Source organism: Anomaloglossus baeobatrachus, chromosome 5 (genome assembly GCF_048569485.1).
Source record: "Anomaloglossus baeobatrachus isolate aAnoBae1 chromosome 5, aAnoBae1.hap1, whole genome shotgun sequence".
NCBI classification, from domain to species: Eukaryota; Metazoa; Chordata; class Amphibia; order Anura; family Aromobatidae; genus Anomaloglossus; species Anomaloglossus baeobatrachus.
Genome location: NC_134357.1, coordinates 257,915,935 through 257,936,984, shown reverse-complemented (window position 1 = coordinate 257,936,984; position 21,050 = coordinate 257,915,935). Strand labels below are relative to the sequence as shown.

General features: G+C 44.4%; 1 protein-coding gene across 2 annotated transcripts in view; it reads right to left on the bottom strand.

Annotated features, from left to right (window-relative positions):
• The window catches only part of LOC142309939 (glycine N-acyltransferase-like), a 177,030-nt gene that overhangs the window by 33,601 nt on the left and 122,379 nt on the right, over positions 1–21,050 (bottom strand). For both annotated transcript variants that reach the window (XM_075347411.1, XM_075347409.1), the window contains exon 5: positions 3,994–4,129. In XM_075347411.1, the coding sequence (XP_075203526.1) occupies positions 3,994–4,129 (136 nt within the window). The remainder of the gene's footprint in view (positions 1–3,993; positions 4,130–21,050) is intronic.

Genomic DNA, 21,050 nt, shown 5'->3' with positions numbered 1-21,050 from the left:
GGGGACCACACACTGTTTTTAAATTATTTAAATAATAATAATAATAATAATAAAAAAAAGCTGCATGTGTTTTTTTCTTATTTTGATACACAGCCAAGATAAGCGCACGGCTGGGGGCTGCAGCCTGTAGCCGTTGGCTTTATCTGTTCTGGGTATCATAACATAGGGGGACCCTATGCCAAATATTTTATTTATATATTTATTTTTATACCATGATAGACACACATAGCGTCTTTGAATAGAAGTCAGCTGACACTCAGGGTGAGGGCGCCTATGACTACAACCAGTCACAGACACTGATGGGCAGGGAAAGCAGTGCATATAGAATGAAGGTAATGAGTGGCCCCGAAAGTGAATGAGTGGCCTGGAAGCAGTTACAGTTGCGCCGGAGACTCGATAAGTACAACTGCTATCCCCCTATCTTTTCTACCACCATTTTTAATTGCCTGGTTTTGGTCCCCATATATTTATATGGAGACTGGCATCCGGCCAGATATCCAGGACCAATCTGTAACCATTTTTTTTTTTTTTAAACCAGCTTAGACCCACCGGTCACAGTTATCTGCGTGTCTGCCCATCACTACTCACTACACAATAAGCAGAGAGCAATGACTGGGCTACATCTCTTGTGTCCTAGTAAAAATTACAAGGTCCAAAATCCATGGCACCAGACATTCTCCTTTGATCTATACATCAGATGCAGCATATACAGAGCAGAAAACATGCAACATTTCATCCTCATGGAGCCTTTTTCTAGCTATAAATGGGTGAAGATGTACACGTCTGGTGCCTTGGATTTTGGGCCTTGTATGTTTTGACAACTTTGTGGAGAGTTATACTAAGACTGCACAGACTACTGAGTGGTGCATGGGAGGCTACCATTTTGATTGTACCTTGAAAAATAGGTACTGGACATTAGTTTGTCTAAGCAATATAAAGTTTTAATTTTCAATGTAGGTGCACATTAGATTGGCCATAGAAGTGGTGGAATCTCAGTTGTAAGTTCTATTTTCCTTTTCTATTTCAATCTCAGGCATTTATTAATGAGAAAAAATTGGCAAGTGTTTTGGGGAGAAGAGGTGTCAGTTACGATAAGAGTAGATTTAGTTTAAGAAGGCATTTCCATACCACACGAATTGCCAGGTAGTGTTGTACATGTGGTTCTTTGTGATTCTATATTACTTTAAATCTTTTCTACACCTGGTTTGGCACTGGATATGTTTGCCAGTTACTTTCGCATAGGTACTGGTATTTTATTTTTTGTTCACGCCATCTCAGACAGTAATGTTCTACATATCTGAAACCGTTTTACTGCAATAAGATGGGTGAAAGATTGCAAATCCTAATCATTAAAGAAGTTATCCATGACCCTAACTCATTTCAGTTTTTATTCATCAGTCGTGCTATTATGTGCCACTTAATGCATCCATACTCTTATTATAGTAATATAAACCTGTTATCATGCAGATAGCATTAAATAGTGTCTGCCAGCTGCAGCTCTGATGTTTACATCCATCACTTCCTCTCTCCAGGCTTACCGTGCTCTATTACTACAAGTTCCATTATGCAATGCAGTAGCCTGTGATCCAACACTTAACATGCCCCCTCCCTTCTGCACCCTGTGCTGCGGAAGATATTGGGAGATATTATGTCAGAGCAGCCCAGCGTAGGTACTAGCCTATATGGCAATTGCCAGATGACCAGTACAGCCCTGTCCTTGTGTTTTTAATGCAAATTTTGGTGCTCTTCAGCTTTCCTCATCAGTGATTGAATTACCTAAACCCTTTGCTAGTGAAGGGTTGTAATCTGCATATCAAAAGCAAAAGGTGTGACCCTGTAGTTACTGCTGAATGAAGCTTAGCTTGAGAGACAGTAGTGCAGAATAAGGCTAAAGTCACACTAGCATATAGCATGTGATGAGATATGCTAATAACCCTCTATTCCCACTTTGCTGCAAGTGTGAGCCGAGTGTCATGCAACTGTAATTCCCTCTTGCAATCAGATCATAGCTGCAGAGGAAAGGGAGAGATTAATCTCTCCATCAACTCCATTGTCAGCCTGTATGTATATCACACTGCACTTGGATGTCATCCGAGTGCAGTCCGAAGTTCCTCTAGCACCCATAGACTTGTACGGGTGCGAGTGATAGAAGACTTGCAGACAATTACAGCATGCTGTGTTTCTTTCCTCAGTCCAATTAGGGCTGAGAAAAAACTCGCAAATATGAGCTGCACCATTGTCTTAAATGGGGCCGAAAGCAATGTGAGATTTTCTTGCCTTACACTCATGCCAGTGTGACTGTAGCCTAACTGTGATACACCAGAATGTTTACACCCACCATTAACCCCTTAACGACCACGGGCAGTAAAGTTACGTCCTAGCGGTCATAGTGTTAATCCCCACTTGCTGCTGCGAGCTGCAGGCGGGGATCAGCGCACATCTCAACTGATTTATACAGCTGACGTGTGCCTGCTAGGCACGAGCGAAATCACTATCTGCCAGTGCTTTTTAACCCCTCAAATGGCGCTGTTAAGATGTGACAACGCCGTATTAACGGCGATAGCAGTAGATCCGTACTCACCGGCCAATACTGGAAGTCACGTGATGTGATCACATGGATCCGGTGGTTGTCATGGTAGCACAGGGTCATGTGATGACTCCTGTGCTCACATGACTCAGATCCTTTAAGAAACAGCCAGGTGCTGCTTGTTACAAGAGATGATCATTTCTCCTAGGCTGAGCATTGCTGCTCTAATCGGGAGAAATGAATCAGCGATTAGACTGCTGATCGTTATAGTCCCCTAGGAAACCTAGTAAAGTAAAAAAAAAAAAAGATTTAAAAAAAGTTTTGAAAAATTAAAAGAAAAAAGAAAAAAAACTAAAAGTTAAAATCACCCTCTTTTCGCCCCATTGGAAATTAAAGGGTTACAAAAAAATATACATGCATTTGGTATTGCCGCATTCAGAAATGCCCGATCTCTGAAAGTATGAAATCAATTAATCTGATCGGTAAACAGCCTAGTGACAAAAAAAATTCCAAACGCCAAAATTAAGTTTTTTGGTCGCCACAAATTTTGCACTAAATGCAATAACAGACGATCAAAGCGTAGCATCTGCGCAAAAATGTTACCGTTAAAAAACGTCAGCTTGAGACGCAAACAAGCTGTCACTGAGCCATAGATCCCAAAAATTGAGAACGCTACGGGTCACGGAAAATGGCGCAAAATGTATACCACTTTTTTTGGACAAACTTCAAATTTTTTTTTTAACCCCTTAGATAAAAGTAAACGTACACATGTTTGGTGTCTACAAACCTACACCGACCTTAAGCATCACACCGACACATCAATTTTACCATATAGGGAACACATTGAATAAAATATCTTAAAAACAATAGTGCAATCGAACTTTTTTGCAATTTTTCCGCATTTGGAATTTTTTGCCATTTTCCAGTACACTCTATGGTAAAACTCATGGTTTCATTTAAAACTACAGCTCGTTCCACAAAAAATAATAACTCACATGACCATATTGACTGAAAATTAAAAAAGTTACGTCTCTTGGAAGAAGAATGGCAAACAAAAAAACGGAAAGCGAAAAATCGTCCGGTCGTGAAGGGGTTAAGACTCCAGTGACAACTTCCGTTCATTTGGTCTGATTTCTGGAAGTATCAGACATAACAGAGGAGGAAAAATAATTGCATAACAATCAAGTAATATGTGATCCCTCCTGAGATGCGCTCATAGAAGCTATACATCCAATACAAATATATTACAAAAGGTATTGTTTTGAAGAGCTATGATATATGGCAAGGGATGAAAAAGTGTGGAAAACCCCTTCAATACCATTTTCATGATCATAACTCATGGTGATAGCTTTTTTGCTGATGGCATACATATATACAGATGACATAGAAACAATACAAACCAAAACACCATGGGCACTTGTGCCACCATTCGTATGACATGCATTATTGCAGCCTAAATGATGTACCTTATTTGTCTCATCTTTTCCAGGTCTTCACTCTCTATCCCATCTCTCATATATAACGGATTACTTGTGGTATGCATTTGGCTGCCATGTTTGGAGCTGACCTCTTGAAGCACATCAGTCAGTGATGGTTGACACCCTGCAAAATTGTAAATTACATTGAAGGATAAAATGATAGTTGGGTTGTGTCTGATATTGCATCTTATTAAATGGAAGTTAATGGGGCTGAGCTGCAATACCAGATACAGCTTATAGACTAAAGTGCTGCTGTATCTTGTTATAGGGTTTATCATGGCTCCCAACTTGTGAGAAACAGAAAGAGGAACAAATTGTGAGGCACGCACAGCGGCACGTTTTGACCACTCCCCTAGCCACACCCCAAGAAACACCCATTTGGCAGTGAGGGACATTCAGTAGATGCCCAGGAATGTTCATTTATTCATATTTCTAAAAGGCAGATCTTTATCTTTAAAGGTAACGTATCGCGTTTTTTTATTTTTGTATTAAAAATAGTGATTATGAAATCCAAGTATTTTTAATACAAAATGAAAATTGCAGCTTATTTAGTTTTTATTTAATTCTAATTTTATTGGAGACACTGGGGGCCATGCTGGATTTACTGTGTGTGTAACAACAGTTACTCCTTTATGGCAGCCCATGTGCATAGAGAACAGTGGTCGGGATCCGACCCCATCAGTAACGTTACAGTGGGCGTCTGCTGTGACCTGGACGTGCCCCCTGGGCTGTCAGGATCATAGCAGAGGGAGGAGATCAGCGCCATCATTGTGGAGCTCACAGCGTATGCTGTTTGCTCCACTATACCCCTGTCAACCGCCGGGATGTGTGAGTACGGGCCACCTCCCCTCCCCCCGTTACCATCTCCGATGAAACCCCTACCTCCGCTCTTCCCAGCCCCCGCTCTGCCCCCGCTACTGCTACCACCGCCCCTCCCTCCCACCGTTACCATCTCCGATGACACTTCCGCTCTCTGCAGCCCCGCTGCTGCCGCCCCTCCCCGCACTGTTACCGTCTCTGATGACACCCCCTCCCTCCACTCTCCCCAGCCCCCGCTCTGCCCCCGCTACTGCTGCCGCCCCCTCTACCCGCCGTTATCGTCTCCGATGACACCCCTTCCCCCCGCTCTGCCCCCACTACTGCTGCCGCCCCTCCCCCCACCGTTACCATCTCTGATGACACCCCCTCCCTCCACTCTACCCAGCCCCCGTTACTGCTACTGTCTGCAGGGTTGTGTATCTAATCCTATCCTGTGTGATACTGTCTGTAGGGCTGTGTATCTAATCCTCCTGTGTGAAACTGCTGAGCCATGTATCTAATCCTATCCTGTGTGATACTGTCTGCTGAGCCGTGTATCTAATCCTCTCCTGTGTGATAGTGTCTGCACGGCTGTGTATCTAATCCTATCGTATGATACTGTCTGCAGGGCTGTGTATCTAATCCTATCCTGTGTGATATTGTCTGCATGGTTGTGTATCTAATCCTCTCCTGTGTTATACTGTCTGCACAGCTGTGTATCCAATCCTATCCTGTGTGATACTGTTTGCTGAGCCGTGTATCTAATCCTCTCCTGTGTGATACTGTCTGCTGAGCTGTGTATCTAATCCTATCCGGTGTGATGCTCTTGCTGTCCTTGGTGACACTTTAGACATTTCTGGTCAACAACAAAATGGCTCTGCACTATATCCCTATATGTCATTCTCTGTTATCTGTTGAAAACACTCAGATTAGGAGGGGGGTCTGTGACATCACACACGAGAGCAGACTCCACCCACTTTACTGCAGCTGTAATGTGAGCTTTTTCTATAGTGGGATTTCTGTAGGATTTCAGTAGCTGCTCCCCCTAGTGTTTAACAGTAGAAAATATCAAACTTTTTAATTTTTTTTTTTATATTTTCTCAATTAAAAACAAATAATATTTAAACAAAACATTAAAACATTATTACTTTACATTTTTTCAGTTATTGAAATTTGTTTTTTTTTACGACACCATCTCTTTAAGTAGATTAACATGTTTCTTATTTGTGCCTATAAAGCCATGTTCACACATTGCATAAATCCGTGTTTCTTTGTTTTCTGCAGGTGTCTGCACCAAACTACACAATATTAACCTTCTCTGGTTATTGCATTTTTACTGCATTTATTTTATGCCTTTTCCCCATTATTTCATGTGTTTTTGGTGCAGATGTGATGCTGCATTTTTATATTACTGAAAAGCCTTGATTCTGCACTTAATAAAGAATGGCCAGAGCACTGCCCCCCTTCGGGCATGTGTGGAGGCCAGCATGACACTGATTGGAGGGGAGGTCAGGGTGTAATGGGTGGGGGGGAGTGGGCCCGGGTAGAGTTTAAAAGGGCAAGCTGGGGGAGGAGCGACACCTTTCTGCTCTTTTGGGACAGAAGTGAGATCCCGATCCCCTTACCTGCATAGATGGAGTCCGTGGATCAACTCCTGGAGCGGCTGAGAGCTGCTGCTGGCGACCATCCCACTGGCTGGCTGCAGGACACGATTGCGGGGATCATCTAGGCCGCCAGACAAGTTGTCGCCTGACCTGACTCTCAGGGCCCAGCGTTGCCACAGAAGCCCCTCTAGGGACCCTCCAGGCCGGACGCCGCAAGAAAGTACAGCAGCCCTCCGCCTTAGGAGGAATTTAATGGGCAGCTGGGCCCAGCAGCGGTTAGCAGACCTGTGATGGAGTTGAGAGCGGTGCCTCCTGCCGCCTTGTCAGCGTGTGATGTCAGCGGTGCGGCGGGGCACTCTGGTCAGCGCTCTGAGCACTACCACTGCACTGAGAATGATCCGGCCAGGTCCCTGTAATATGGATGCAGGCAGGCCACGGCTGTGGCGGTCTGCTGGAAATCGGGCATGGCGTCCAGTGCCTGAAGCTGCAGAGGCCTTGCCTGGGATTGGGGCTCTGTGGAGAGTGGATGGGGGCTGCGCTTATGGGACCGGGAACAATGTCTGCAGCCCCCTGGTCCTGCCTGCGCCGTCGATCAGCAACAAGTCCAGGATGTGCGGCCTGAGGGGTCCTTGGGCCTTACAGGTTCAGGGGTCAAGGAGTTGGTGGGGAGGAGCCAGGTCATGATGGATTGGCATGACGAACGTTAGGATGCAGGCGGTCCAGTTGGCGGGGCCTCTACCCTTGTGCAGCCTGGTGAGTATGGTTTTATATCATGTTTGTCTTCACAAACTGGTCAGGTACTCAATGTGCGGAGAGCGATAGGGCAGTTGGGGTTAGGACGGGGGGTAGTGACGGGTATTGGGGGAGTTACGTTGGATGGGGGAGTTGTTGAAGCTCTTAGGTAGCATTCGTACTTTGCTTGCGTGGATTGGGGGGCTGGGCGAGTGGTTAATTCGTCCGTCGTTGTGGCAAGTGAGCCCTCGGTCGCGAGCATTTCTTCCCCGGTGTCTGTGTCTGTTCAGACAGAAAAAAATAAGGAGGATAGGATTAATTTGGCTCACTGGGTTCCCATCTTAATAAGGAGGTGAGGGAACAGATCTGAAAGGACGAATACGTTGAGATCTTTTCCCTCCTTCACTTGGCAAAATTTAATTTGGATAAGGGAAAGAAGGATGACAGCAAGAAGGAGGATGAAGAGAAGCGGCGGTGGCGTTTGATTCCTCAGACATTTGCTAATTGGTTGCAGGCGTTCGCGATATTGGCTAATGTAATTGGTGAAAAGGTGCCTGAGAATTTTTCTCATTTATTCTGCTATATGGATTTGATTAGTGAGGCTTATAGAGTCTACGGGGAGCAAACTTGGCTCCACTATGACGAACAGTTTCGTTAGCGGAAGGCTATCCGTCCGTCCATAAAATGGGATCAAAAAGATATCAGTTTGTGGTTGTGTGTGATGGTGCCGGCTAGGTTTGGCCAGTTCTTTCAGGGTGGGGCCGGGTCTTCCGGCCAGTCAGGGAGGCAGTGGTCAGTACGGGCAGTCAGGGTCCAAAAAGCTGAGCTTGTGTTGACAATTTAATGAGGGACAATGCAAGTTTGGTGCCACTTGCCGTTTCAAATATCTCTGTACCCACTGTAATGGAACGTCCCATAGGGTGTCCAAGTGAAGAAGGGTATGCCCAAATCCGCCAATTTCCAAGGGACAGATGCCAGTGAGCTTCCGTACTTAAATGGGTACCCTGATAGGGAAAAGGCTGAAGTTTTGAGGTTGGGATTTGGGGAAGGTTTCAGGATTCCTGCTCCTGCTTTTGACGTTCCGGTGAGAACTAGGAATCTCCCTTCAGCGTATCACCATGCGGCAGTTGTGGCTGAAAAATTAAGGAAGGAAGTCACGTTGGGGAGAAAGGCGGGCATGTTTTGGACCCCTCCTTTTCCTGATTTTGTGGTCTCGCCTTTATGGGTTGTTCCTAAGAAGGAGGCAGGAAAATTTCGGCTGATTCATCATTTGTCTCATCCCAGAGGCAAGTCAGTTAGTGATGGTATACCGCCTGAGCTTTGTTCCGTTGTATATACGTCATTCTACGAGGCCACAAAGTGGGTAAAAAGATGTGGGAGGGGTGCATTGATGGCAAAGACGAATATTGAGTTAACATTTCGGCTCTTGCCCGTACATCCAGACTGTGTTAGGTTGTTGGGTTGTTTTCGGGAGGGGGAGTATTTTGTGGACCACTGCTTGCCCATAGATTGTTCGATATCATGCGCATTTTTTGAAACTTTTAGTTCATTTTTGCAATGGGCTGTTCAGAACGTTTCTGGCCTAGCCTCGCTTGTGCACTACTTGGATGATTTTTTGTGCGCGGGACCTGCTGATTCAGCACATTGTGTGAGCATTGTTGCAGCAATGGAATGGGTATCAAAGTGTTTTGGGGTTCCTTTGGCACCTGAAAAAACTGTTAGGCCGACTACTTGTATATGCTTTCTGGGTATCATGATTGATATAGTAGCTTGGGAAGTTTGTCTTCCCCCACGATAAGGTCGCCGTGCTAAAGGATGAGGTGGCGAGGGCATGCCTGGTGAAGAAGTTGCAATTGAGGGAGGTTCAGTTTCTATTGGGTAAACTCAACTTTGCGTGTTGGGTAATGCCGATGGTCCAAGTTTTTTCGCGGAAGCTAAATTGTGCCACGGCGGGAGTACTCGCCCCTCACCAATACATACGTTTGTCGGCGTAACATAGAGTGAACTCATTGGTTTGGGGCGAGTTTTTGGACCAGTATAACGGTCGATCACTACTAATGAATGATGTACAGGACAGTTTCGAATTGGAATTGTTTAAGGATGCTACAGGCAGTACAGATTTTGGGGCCTTCTTTCAGGGCCAATAGTGTGCGTGTCGGTGGCCGGAGAGCTGGATTGTGGAGGGCTTGACCAGGAATGTGGCGCTATTGGAAATTTTTCCAATATTAGTTGCACTTCATCTTTGGAGGGAGCAGTTGTCGAATAACAAAATTTGTTTTAATTGCGACAACATGGGGGTGGTGTTGGCAATTATTAATGTCTCGGCATCTTCTCCCCCAATTGTTCGGGTGTTGTGGTAGCTGGTGTTGATCTGTTTGGAAATTAATGCGTGCATCACAGCAGCTCATGTGCCAGGAGTGGAGAACCTAATAGCCGATTCCCTCTCTCGTTTTCAGTGTGATCGTTTCCGGGTTTGCGCTCTGGAGGCAGAGGCCAGCGGCTTGGAGTGCTCTGCACAGCTCTGGAATGTGGTCTTCAAGTAGCAGGATTGCTGATTCGGGCTTCATTGTCTTGTAACACATGGGCGGCGTATCAGTCCACATGGGTTATTTGGGAGCAGTGTTTGGGAGTGGACGGTTGCGTGTTGCCTGAGGATGATCAGTTAGGAGTACTGCTGGAAAAATTGGGTGAAGTGGCGGTGGCAGGCTGGTCTGCCTCGAAGGTGAGACGTTTCATTGCAGGTTTGGCGTTCGGTTTCAGGTTGCGAGGTTTACGGGACTTGACAAAGAGTTTTTGGATAGTACAGGTGTTGAAGGGTTTTCGTAAGGGCCATAGGCCGTGCGATGGTAGAAGGCCTGTGTGTTTTAGCTTATTGGAACGTATGGGTAGGGAATTGGGAGCAATTTGTACATCTGCGTTTGAGAAATTATTGTTTCAGTTAGCCTTGTCATTGTCATTTTTCGAGGCATTGCGGGTCGGTGAGCTAGTATCTCCTGGTAAGATGTCTCCTGGGGGTTTGGGTCATAGTGACATCATCACTTTGGAGGATGGGATTAAATTTTGGATCCGGAAATCAAAAACGGATCAATTAGGAGCGGGTAGGCGAGTTCGTTTAGGGCATGTGCCCGGTGAAGTGTTTTTTGAGATTTAGAAGGGTCCGCCCGAATCAGGACAGCCCCTTGTTATGTCAAGAGGATGGTTCTTTTTTGTCCAGATATTAATTCAGTAGCGTTTTTCGGGCCTGTCTGAGTTCGATGGGGTTAGATCCGGGAACTTTTGCGTTACATTCTTTCCACATCGGAGCAGTGACGGAGGCCTCAATGTGTGGTCTTTCTGCTGAGACAGTCAAGCGTATTGTTGGGTGAAAGTCTCAGCGTTTTAAGTCATATGTTTGCTCCCAGGCTGTGGCGGGCAACTGAACTTGGCTTGTTCAGAAGGGGTGTGGTTGGGGGGGTTTCACATATGGTGTTAGTAATGGAATTAATTTGTGCCTTTTTTGTTTTGTACATTTTGTATTTCAGAAACCCTCCTACCTACCCGTCTGGTCTGAATTTTGGGCCATTCATCTGTTTACTGGGGAGTGCGGCGAGCAGATGCGAGAAAGAACGGGAGACAGCTCGGTTTTGAGAGGGATAAGGCTCTCATCAGGTGGCTCGGGATCAGGGGAATGGGGTGGAATAGGCTGTTGCAGGAAGTTCATTGGTATGCCCGGTTGGATAGCCCCCTGATGTTTTGGTATTACACGTCAGGGGGAATGATTTGGGTGGGTGTCCTTTTTGTATTCTAGTAAAAGATGTCAAACATGATTTGTTGCGATCATTTGTGTCTTTTCCAGGTATGATAATTGTTTGGTCAGAGATGGTTCCGAGGAGGACTTGGCGAAAAGCGCAGTCTGTGGAAAAGTTGAATAAGGCACGAGTGAAGGTCAATAGGGCTATCTTAAAATTTGTTAGCTGCAATGGTGGAATTTCAGTCCGACATTTTGAGCTGGAACGAAAAGAGGAAAAATTTTGGTTGGCAGACAGGGTGCATTTGAAAGCAGTGGGCATTGATTTATGGGCCCTCGGATTGCAAAGTGGTATTGAGCGGGCTCTGCTGCTGCGGGGGGGGTCTCAGGCACTTGAAGGTTATCAAGGTGCCCTTGTTGTGGCAGGTTTACTGGTGGGTCCTTGAAGTTGGTTCAAATTAGTTCGGGGAATCCTTCCGGGTATGGATCCCCTCATTGGCAGAATGGTTAGTCACCCTTGGTTGGGTGTTTTTGGTTAATGGAGGAAATAAAACTTACTGTTTGGTGTTCCTGAGCCAGTGTGGGTAACAGCTGGGAGCAAGTTGGATATATGGTTTGATATGTGAATCACCAGTGTTTTTAGCTTCAAGGACCTTACTACACTGTAATGTTTTCATGTTATGTATTGTTTAATAAATGGCTGCTATGGCCAAAATTATCTAAAGATAAAATGGTGTCTGCATAGTTATATCTAAAAGTCTGGAATCTACAATTCCAGGGTCATGTAATTGCAGTGCTTTTTTTTTTCCAGAAGCTTCTATGTGGAGCTTATAAAAAAGCATGGAAAAAACTGCAGAGTTCAGCGGTATCTTTTCATGAAATCACATCTGTGACGACATGGACTTTGTCAGTGCCTAGCATGGGTTAAGTTTCTTAAAATTCAGCCAAACTTGATGATAGTTTGTTTATAAATGGGGGATAAGCCCCTCATTGTTTCTACAAGACTCTTAAGCTGGGTTCACACTAAACGACAGCGACAACGACGTCGCTGTTACGTCACCATTTTCGGTGAGGTAACAGCGACCTTGTAAGTCGCTGTTATGATCGCTGCTTAGCTGTCAAACACAGCAGAAGCAGCGATCATAACGTCGCTGTGCTACATGTTCAGAGAGCAGGGAGCCACGCTTAGCGCTGGCTCCTTGCTCTCCTACAGTACACATGGGGTTAATTAACCCGATGTGTGCTGCAGCTACATGTCACAGTTCAGAGAGCAGGGAGCCGCGCGCACTGCTTAGCGCTGGCTCCTTGCTCTCCTTGCTACAGTATACATCGGGTTAATTACCCGATGCATACTGCAGCCACATGTCACAGTGCAGGAGCCGGCGCTGGCAGCAAGAGCGGCGGAGGCTGGTAACCAGCGTAAACATCGGGTAACCAGGGAAAGGTCTTCCCTTGGTTACCCGATGTTTACGCTGGTTACAGCTTACCGCAGCTGCCAGTGCCGGCTCCTGCTCGCTTCATTTCGTCGCTCTCTCGCTGTCACACACAGCGATGTGTGTGTCACAGCGGGAGAGTGACGACCAAAAAATGAAGCTGGACATTCAGCAACGACCGGCGACCTCACAGCAGGGGCCAGGTCGTTGCTGGATGTCACACACAGCGACAGCGACGGGACGTCGCTGCAACGTCACAGAAAATGGTGACGTAGCAGCGACGTCGTTGTCGCTGTGTGTGACACCAGCTTTAGGAGTTTAGTGTTAAAGTTCTTGTTGACTCATGTAATTGCCTTGGCCAGTGAAGGTCAGATACCCAGACAAATCAATTATGCAAACCTCCCATTGTATTACTGTGTGTATTGCTAGATACGATGTAACTTAGCTGTCTCTCCCTCATCTCTGCCAGAGACCATTACTACTAGGGATATTTTGTATATGGCTTGAAATCTAGCCAATATGAGCCCAGTTTTTCCACCAATCGTGAAGACCCCAATGGTCTGAATGGAGAGGTCAGGGGTATAAGAAGGACTGTCCATTGCCCAGGCAGACTCTTGCTACATGATACCAATCTAGGATCTGCGGATCCGATTGGCAAGCCATAACTGAACCTGAATTATAATACTACATGGACTTCAGCATCGAAAGCAAGGATTCGGGTGAGATATCAAGGACTACCTAAGGAAGAAATCCAGCTTGGGACAATCCAGTCACCTGACTACAGGCTTTGCGGTCCTCAGCCAGCTTCCTAAATCCGGCGTTATTCCATTCTCGCTGGGTGCCCGCCGAAAGCGGGGTGCTGCTGGTTGGGAGTAAGTAGCCCTGGAAGCTCTGAGGCATGGAAATTCTAATCCCTGGTGAGCTAGCGGAAGGGTGAGACTCTGTTGCCTGTTACATTTGTGTGTTTTGCTGGTTATGTGCTATGTGCCGTTAATTGTTTGGGGATCCAATAAAGTCTTAATATTGTGATTCCCTCACCCTGTGTTGTCTGAGTAGTGTTCCGCCCAAGGTTAAGGAGGTCGGCATTCAGTTGGGATGAGCCCTGGACCATGCTGTCTTTCTAAAGGCGGCCGGATCAGCGGACGAGAGCACCCACTGACCCCCGTGTCTCACATCCACTTTGCTTGGACAGTTAAAAACAGCAGAATTTCTAAGCAAAAAATGCAACATTTACGCTACATGTGAGCCCATACTAAATATCCAATCAAAGTGGATGTGATTTCATGAAATCTCCATACTCAGTTTGTCTAAAGATGCTGCTTAACTGTGCACTTGTGGTGGTTTCTTTTTCTCTATTGGCTTCTTTGTGAAGCCTGGAAGAAACGCAAGCAAAAAAAAAATGCTGTTGCGTTTTTAAACTGCAGAATCAAAGCTATTCTGTAGTATTAAAAAGCATTAAGAAACAGAATTCACACCTGCACCAAACATATATCAAATATGGGGGAAAAAGCATAAAAAAAAGCAGCAAACATGCAATAATTAGATAAGATTGTTGTTGCATTGCTTGGTGTGAACACTTGCAGAAAAAAATGTAGTGTTTAAGCTATATGTGAACATGGTCTCAGCGCTAGATGTTTATTACATTTTTTATGGGTTTAATAGTGAAAAAAATCAATCAGTCCATGTTTGCACTACTCTGTAGAATGCGTGTCTATATCCAGAGCAATGCAGCTTCAAGCAAGGAAAATTCTCCATGTGCCATCACTGGAGTCTGTAGCTCAAATGTTAGGTGTCTTGGCAAAATGTTTGTAACTTGCTGGTTTGAGTCCCAGTGAGCGATGATAATTTTTTAAAAAATGACATCTTTGTAATTATTTATAATAATAATAAATAATAACCTTTATTTCTATAGCGCCAACATATTCCGCAGCGCTTTACAATTCAGGAGGATCATATACAAACAAGTAACAGTTATAGAAATACAATATTTAGAGGAAAAAAAAAGAAAAAACACAACCCTGCTCGTGAGAGCTTACAATCTACAATGAGATGGGGGGGGGGGGAGAGGCAAGGTTCAAGTGCTTATTTACAATGACAATCCAGCCATCTCACGGAAATGGGGCTAGATAGTGGTTTCCTGGACCAGTGGGCCCGAGCCTTGAGATGCCTTCGGGTGCCATGGAGTTTGATGTGGAGTTATGTTGTAAGAAATTGTAGAGGGACTATGTGAATCGAATCTGATTAGGGAGTGTGATAGGCTGCCCTAAAAAGATGCGTCTTTAGGGTGCGTCTGAAGCTGAGTAAGTTGTGATTTGTCCTAACTTCTTGGGATAGAGCGTTCCAGAGGGTTGGTGCAGCTCGGAAGAAGTCTTGGATCCGGGAGTGGGAGGTTCGAATTAGTGTGGATGTTAGTCGAAAGTCGCTTGCAGAGCGTAGAGAATGGGTGGGGTGATAAACAGAGAGTAGGGTGGAGGATGGGATTTATCATTATTTTATACTAGTTTTATAGGAACAAAAAATATTTTCCTTTACCTCTAGGGATGTGTGTGTGCATGCATATGTGTGTATATAAGGAAAATATTTTTTGTATGTATGTATATATATGTATATATATATATATATATATATATATATATATATATATATACATGTACATATATATAGTTATGAATATTCTACTTCCAGGCTCCTTGTCTGCAATACAGGTCAAAATTATAAAATCCTATTCTAGCTCTCCGTCCAGGCAAGTGGCTCAATGTTAGAAATACTGTCCCGTGGACAAAGATTTCATGAGTTCTTCTACCTGGGGAAATCAAAACAGTGGAAAATTTATTTAATGCTCTGCACTGACAGGAGGAGAAGGAACTGCAGAGAATTTTTTATTTATGCACTGCATTGAGAGGCGGAATGGGGACAAGAGCAGTGAATAGCAGGACTGAGCCCTCAAATCGGGATAGTCCCGCTGAATCCAGGACGGTTGCGAGCTATGAATTTATTCACTACTGCCCAACCCCAACTTAATTAATTCAAGACCACAATTACAATAAAAACAATCTATACTCCCCTCCCACACCAGCAACGTTCCAGCAATGTCAGGGCCTTGGTTTTTGGCACAAGTCATGTCACTTTCCGGCAACTGCAGCGTTGATATTGCTGGAATGATGACGCTGCTGGAATGAGTAAAGATTATTTTTACTTTAATTGATTAAGCTTTAATTAAAAAAACCAGTAAGCTTTTTTGCTTATTTCTGACAACCCTTCTTGCTGACAACCTTCTTCAGAGAAAAGTAGTTATGCTTCATATCATAAATTAGATGAAACGCAATGACCATGATAGTTATTGCTATGTCTTTGGTGAATTTGAAACTAGAATCAGTCACAAAAGGCTCACTGGAAGGAAAGAGACAAAGAGACTTGTATTCACGGTTCTGGTAAAGTCTGTTGGAATACAGGTGGTTCATATATTGTTTAGGCACAAGCGCCATCTGCTGTTTGTTTTAGGGTTCACACACATTAGCATTTATATCTCACATTGCATTCGGGCCAATATTTGACATTGCATGGTGCAATTGGCTGCGTATCTTGGTTCACTTGCACTCATACAAGTCTATGGGTGTGAGTGCAACATCAAACATCACTTGGATGTCATCCGAGTGTGGTCTGATATATGCAGAGGCCGGCAGTGGAGAAGATGGAACATTCATCTCTCCATCTTTTCCTCACCAATGTTCCAATTCTCGCATGCTTAAAAATCATATCATAGTAGTATGACACTTGGCTCACGCTTGCAGCAGAGTTTAAGCCAAGTGTCATTAGCATGTCACATCCGATGCTTTCACATCAGATGCTATACGCTATCGAGGCCTTGGCATTAACCTCTTCACGACCCTTGATGGATCTATCCGTCATGGAGCGTGTGACGTTAAGCCCCGCCCCCTGTCGCGGGCAGGATGCGGCGATCCGCGCAGATATCAGCTGTGTTTAACAGTTGACTTGTGTGCCTGCATGTTACGAGTGGAATTGCGTCCACTTGCAACATTTAACCCCTTGCATCTCGCTGCCAAAGTCTGGCAGCGAGATGTATATGCGCGCGGCAATGATTTTCACTTACCGCCGCCCCCACCGGAAGTCATGTGCGTGATCACGTGACTTTCGGTGATGGTTGCCATGGTAGCATGGGGTCATGTGATGACACCTGTAGCTATGACGAGTCACTTTCAGTTTCACTCGGCCCGGAGCCGAATGAATCAGGAAGCGACCATATCTGCTGTTTACAGCTGTATAGCTGTGATCAGCAGATAGGGCAGAGCGATCGGATTGCTGATCGCTATAGCTCCCAGGGGTACTAGTAAAACAAAATAAAAAAAAGGTAAAAAAAGTTTTAAAAAATAAAAAAAAACAAAAAAAACCCCAAAGGTTCAAATCACCCCCTTTTCACCCCATTGAAAATTAAAGGGTTAAAAAAAGAAATATACACATATTTGGTATCGCCGCGTTCAGAAATGCCCGATCTATCAAAATATAAAATCAATTAATCTGATTGGTAAACGGCATAGTGGCAAAAAAATTCCAAATGCCAAAATTACATTTTTTGGTTGCCGCAAGTTTTACGCAAAATGCAATAACAGGCGATCAAAACGTAGCATCTGCGCAAAAATGGTACCATTAAAAATGTCAGCTCAAGATGCAAAAAATAAGTCATCACTGAGCCATAGATCCCAAAAAATGAGAACGCTACGGGTTTCAGAAAATGGCGCAAAACGTACGCCACTTTTATTGGACAAGCTTGTGAATTTCTTTTAACCCCTTAGATACAAGTAAACCTATACATGTTTGGTGTCTACAAACTTGCACCAACCTCAGGCATCACACCCACATATCAGTTTTACCATATAGTGAACACGGTGAATAAAACATCCCAAAAACTATTGTGCGATCACACTTTTTTGCAGTTTTTCTACACTTGGAATTTTTTTGCGCTGATTTCCAGTACACTATATGGTAAAACTTATGGTTTCATTTAAAAGTACAACTCGTCTCGCAAAAAACAAGCCCTCTTATGGCAAGATTCATGGAAAAATAAAAAAGTTACGGCTCTCGGAAGAAGGCGAGCAAATAACAAAAACGCAAAAATGGAAATGGGCTGAAGGGGTTAAAGGGATAATCTGTCCAGTCACAAAAGAAAAGTCTACACTCACTATGTGACTGTAGAATGCAGAATCGTAACAGTGATGTACATACTGTTACAATTTCCCATGCAGGTGAATGTGATTTGTATACATGTGGTCATGTGCGGACTAGTCTGCCCCAGCTTCTGTCAGTAGAAAAGAATTGTGAGAAGCTGCCTGAGACTAGTCAGCAGATGACTGCAATGATGAAAATCACATATATGCTATCATGTGATCATTTACCTGCATGGGGAATACAGGGAAATCGTGACAGTTTGTGCATCGCATAGAGCATGGGTCTCCAACCAACAGGTCTCATGCAGCCCCTGATGCTGTATCCTGGTGCCTGTTTGCACTGTAGCTCCCAAGATAATTAAAGACTGACTCAGAGGACCACATATGCTATGACTTTTTTCAGCTAAATTTGTGTCCTCGGACACACATTCAATGGAAATGTATATTGCGATGCAGAGACTGGTTCTCTGCACCTGAATACCTATACCCACCACCAGCCAATCAGAGGCTGGCTGCTGATGTCGGCATGCATGGTAGTGAGTGGCATATGACGTCACTGCCAAGCCCCACCATGGCTGTGGAAGAAAAGAAGATGCTATTTGCTGATGGAGCTAGACCAGCTGAGAATAGTCTTTTTTTTCTGTGAAGAGCATCAGAATGAGGACGCTACTACAAGATGGGAACCAGAATGGGGACATTATTACAAGATGTAGATTAGGATGGGGGACATTATTGCAAAATGGGGACCAGGATGCCGACATTACTACAGGATGGGGACTAGAATAGGGTCCTTACTTCAAGATGAGGTTCAGGATGGAGGACGTAATTAAAAGATAGGGATCAGGATGGTAGACATTATTACAGGATGGAGATCAGAATAAGGGACATTATTACATGGTGGGATCATTATTGCAAGATGGTGACCAGTATGGGAACATTGCTCTGTGATTGGAACTACTTTCCATTACTACAAGGTGGATACCATGATGGTGGGCACTACTACAAGATGTATCTATCCTGATTAATATGTTGATCAGGATGGATACATTATTTCAAGATGGGGACCAAGATTGGGGACATTGCTACAAGATGAGGAACATTATTATCATATCACATTACTACAGGTTGAGGGACATTACTACAAGATGGGGAACAGGGTGGGGACTGTTGTGAATGTTAGTTATGTTTTGGCTGCTGGAAGGCTCCCTCTGGTGGCCAGGAATGGTTTGGACTTGGACCAGGTGTGTTGTGCAATGGGCGTTTCCTTTGCTAACTCTCTGCTTATTTAAATCCTGGTCTGATAGCTGGCTATGCCGTATGTCAGTTGTTCTTTGTTTCACCAGCCTGCTTCATTCTGCTCCACACCACATCTACCCCAGATAAGTGCTTGCTCTTTATTTATTGTTTGGTTCTTTTGCTCTTATCTGGATTTGTCATTTTCTGTGGTTGTTTTCAGTTATTTGCATGCAGGGATTTTCCCCTCAGTCGCTTGGCTGGGGAACTCCCTGCAGTTCTGTTTGGAGTATAGCTCCTTTGGGTACATGTGTTTGTGGCTTGTTGAATTTGTTATGATTCTTGTTTTCTGTTCATTGCTATGACAAAAGCACCTGGTATAGGACGGAGTTCAGATCGTGCGATCTGAGGGCCTTTTTGTACTATCAGGAATTTGGAATTTTGCAGGGTTTTACTCTGGCCACCATCAGCCCCTTTCCTGTCCTTTCCTATTTTAGTCAGTGGGGGCCTCACGTTTTGATAATCCTATCATCTATCTGTGTATTGTGTTTTTCCTATATCACCGCAGTCTTTGAATGTGGGGGGCTTGCTATTCTTGTCTATTTTCTGAGGCAGTTATTCATCTTTCCTTCCTTTAGGATAGTTAGTTCTCCGGCTGGGTTCGCGGTGCACAGGATGTTAGTTCACCCCTCGGCTACTTCTAGTTGTGATGGTTAGTGAGGGGAAGGCGGCCAGATTAGTTGCCAATGCTCTTGTCACCTTTTACCAATGATTTGTGGTGGTCTTCCATGGTTCCGGACCATAACAGGGGACATTACAATAAGATAGGGACCAGGATGAAGACCTTATTACAAGATGGGACCATGATTGGAGACATTGCTTTAAGATGTGGACCAGAATAGAAGCATCAGTACAAGATGGCAGCATTATTATCAGATGGGTATATTATTATAAGATGGGAACCAGAATGGGGACATTACTACAAGATGGGGATCAGGATGGTGGAATTCCTATGACTAAGGGGATTTTTTGTGCACCAGAAACGTGTCAGGTGTTAACATGCTGCATTTTTTTGTGTTTTTAAAATGCTTTGAATAAAGGTTTTTTGATTTTACGGTATTGCTCCTTGGAAGATGCCGTTCCTTCACTCCTTCATGATCTATTTCAAGTGTTTATTTCTATTAATGTTGATGATTATGGCTTACTGCCAATGAAAACCCAAACGTCATCTCAGAAAATTAGAATAATTATCACAAAACACCTGCAAAGGCTTCCTAAGCATTTAAAATGGTCCCTTAGTCTGGTTCAGTAGGCTATACAATCATGGGGAAGACTGCTGACTTGACAGATGTCCAGAAGGCAGTTATTGACACACTTTACAAGGAAGGTGAGCCACAAAAGGTCATTGCTAAAGAAGTTGGCTGTTCACAGAGTGCTGTATCCAAGCATATTAATGGGAAGTTGAGTGGAAGGAAAAAGTGTGGTAGAAAAAGGTGCACAAGCAACCGGGATAACCGCAGCCTTGATATGATTGTTAAGAAAAGTCATTCAAAAATTTGGGGGAGAGTCACAAGGAGTGTACTGCTGCTAGAGTCAGTGCTTCAAGAGCCATCACACACAGACGTATCCAGGACATTCCTTGTGTCAAGCCACTCATGACCGATAGACAACGCCAGAAGCGTCTTACCTGGTCCAAGGAGAAAAAGACCTGGACTATTGCTCAGTGGTCCAAGGTGTTGTTTTCAGATTAAACTAAATTTGGGATTTTATTTGAAATTAAGGTCCCAGAATCTTGAGGAAGAGAGGAGAGGCAAACAATCCAAGCTGCTTGAGGTCTAGTGTGAAGTTTCCACAATCATGATGGTGATGGTTTGGGGAGCCATGTCATCTGCTGGTGTAGGTCCACTGTGTTTTATCAAGACCAAAGTCAGCGCAGCCTTCTACCAGGAAATTTTAGAGCACTTTATGATTCCCTTTGATGGCAAGCTTTTGGGAGATGTAAATTTTATTTTTTAGCAGGACGTGGCATGTGTCCACACTGCCAAAGATACCAAGACCTGGTGTAATAACCACAGTATCACTGTGCTTGATTGGCCAGCGAACTTGCCTGACCTAAACCCCATTGAGAATCTATGGGGTATTGTCTAGAGGAAGATGAGACACCAGACCCAACAATGCAGATGAGCTGAAGGCTGCTATCAAAGCAACCTGAGTTTCCATAACACCTCAGCAGTGCCACAGGCTGATCGCCTCCATAGCACACTGCATTGATGCAGTAATTCATGCAAAAGGAGCCCCAACCAAGTATTGAGTGCATTTACTGTATAGAGTTTTC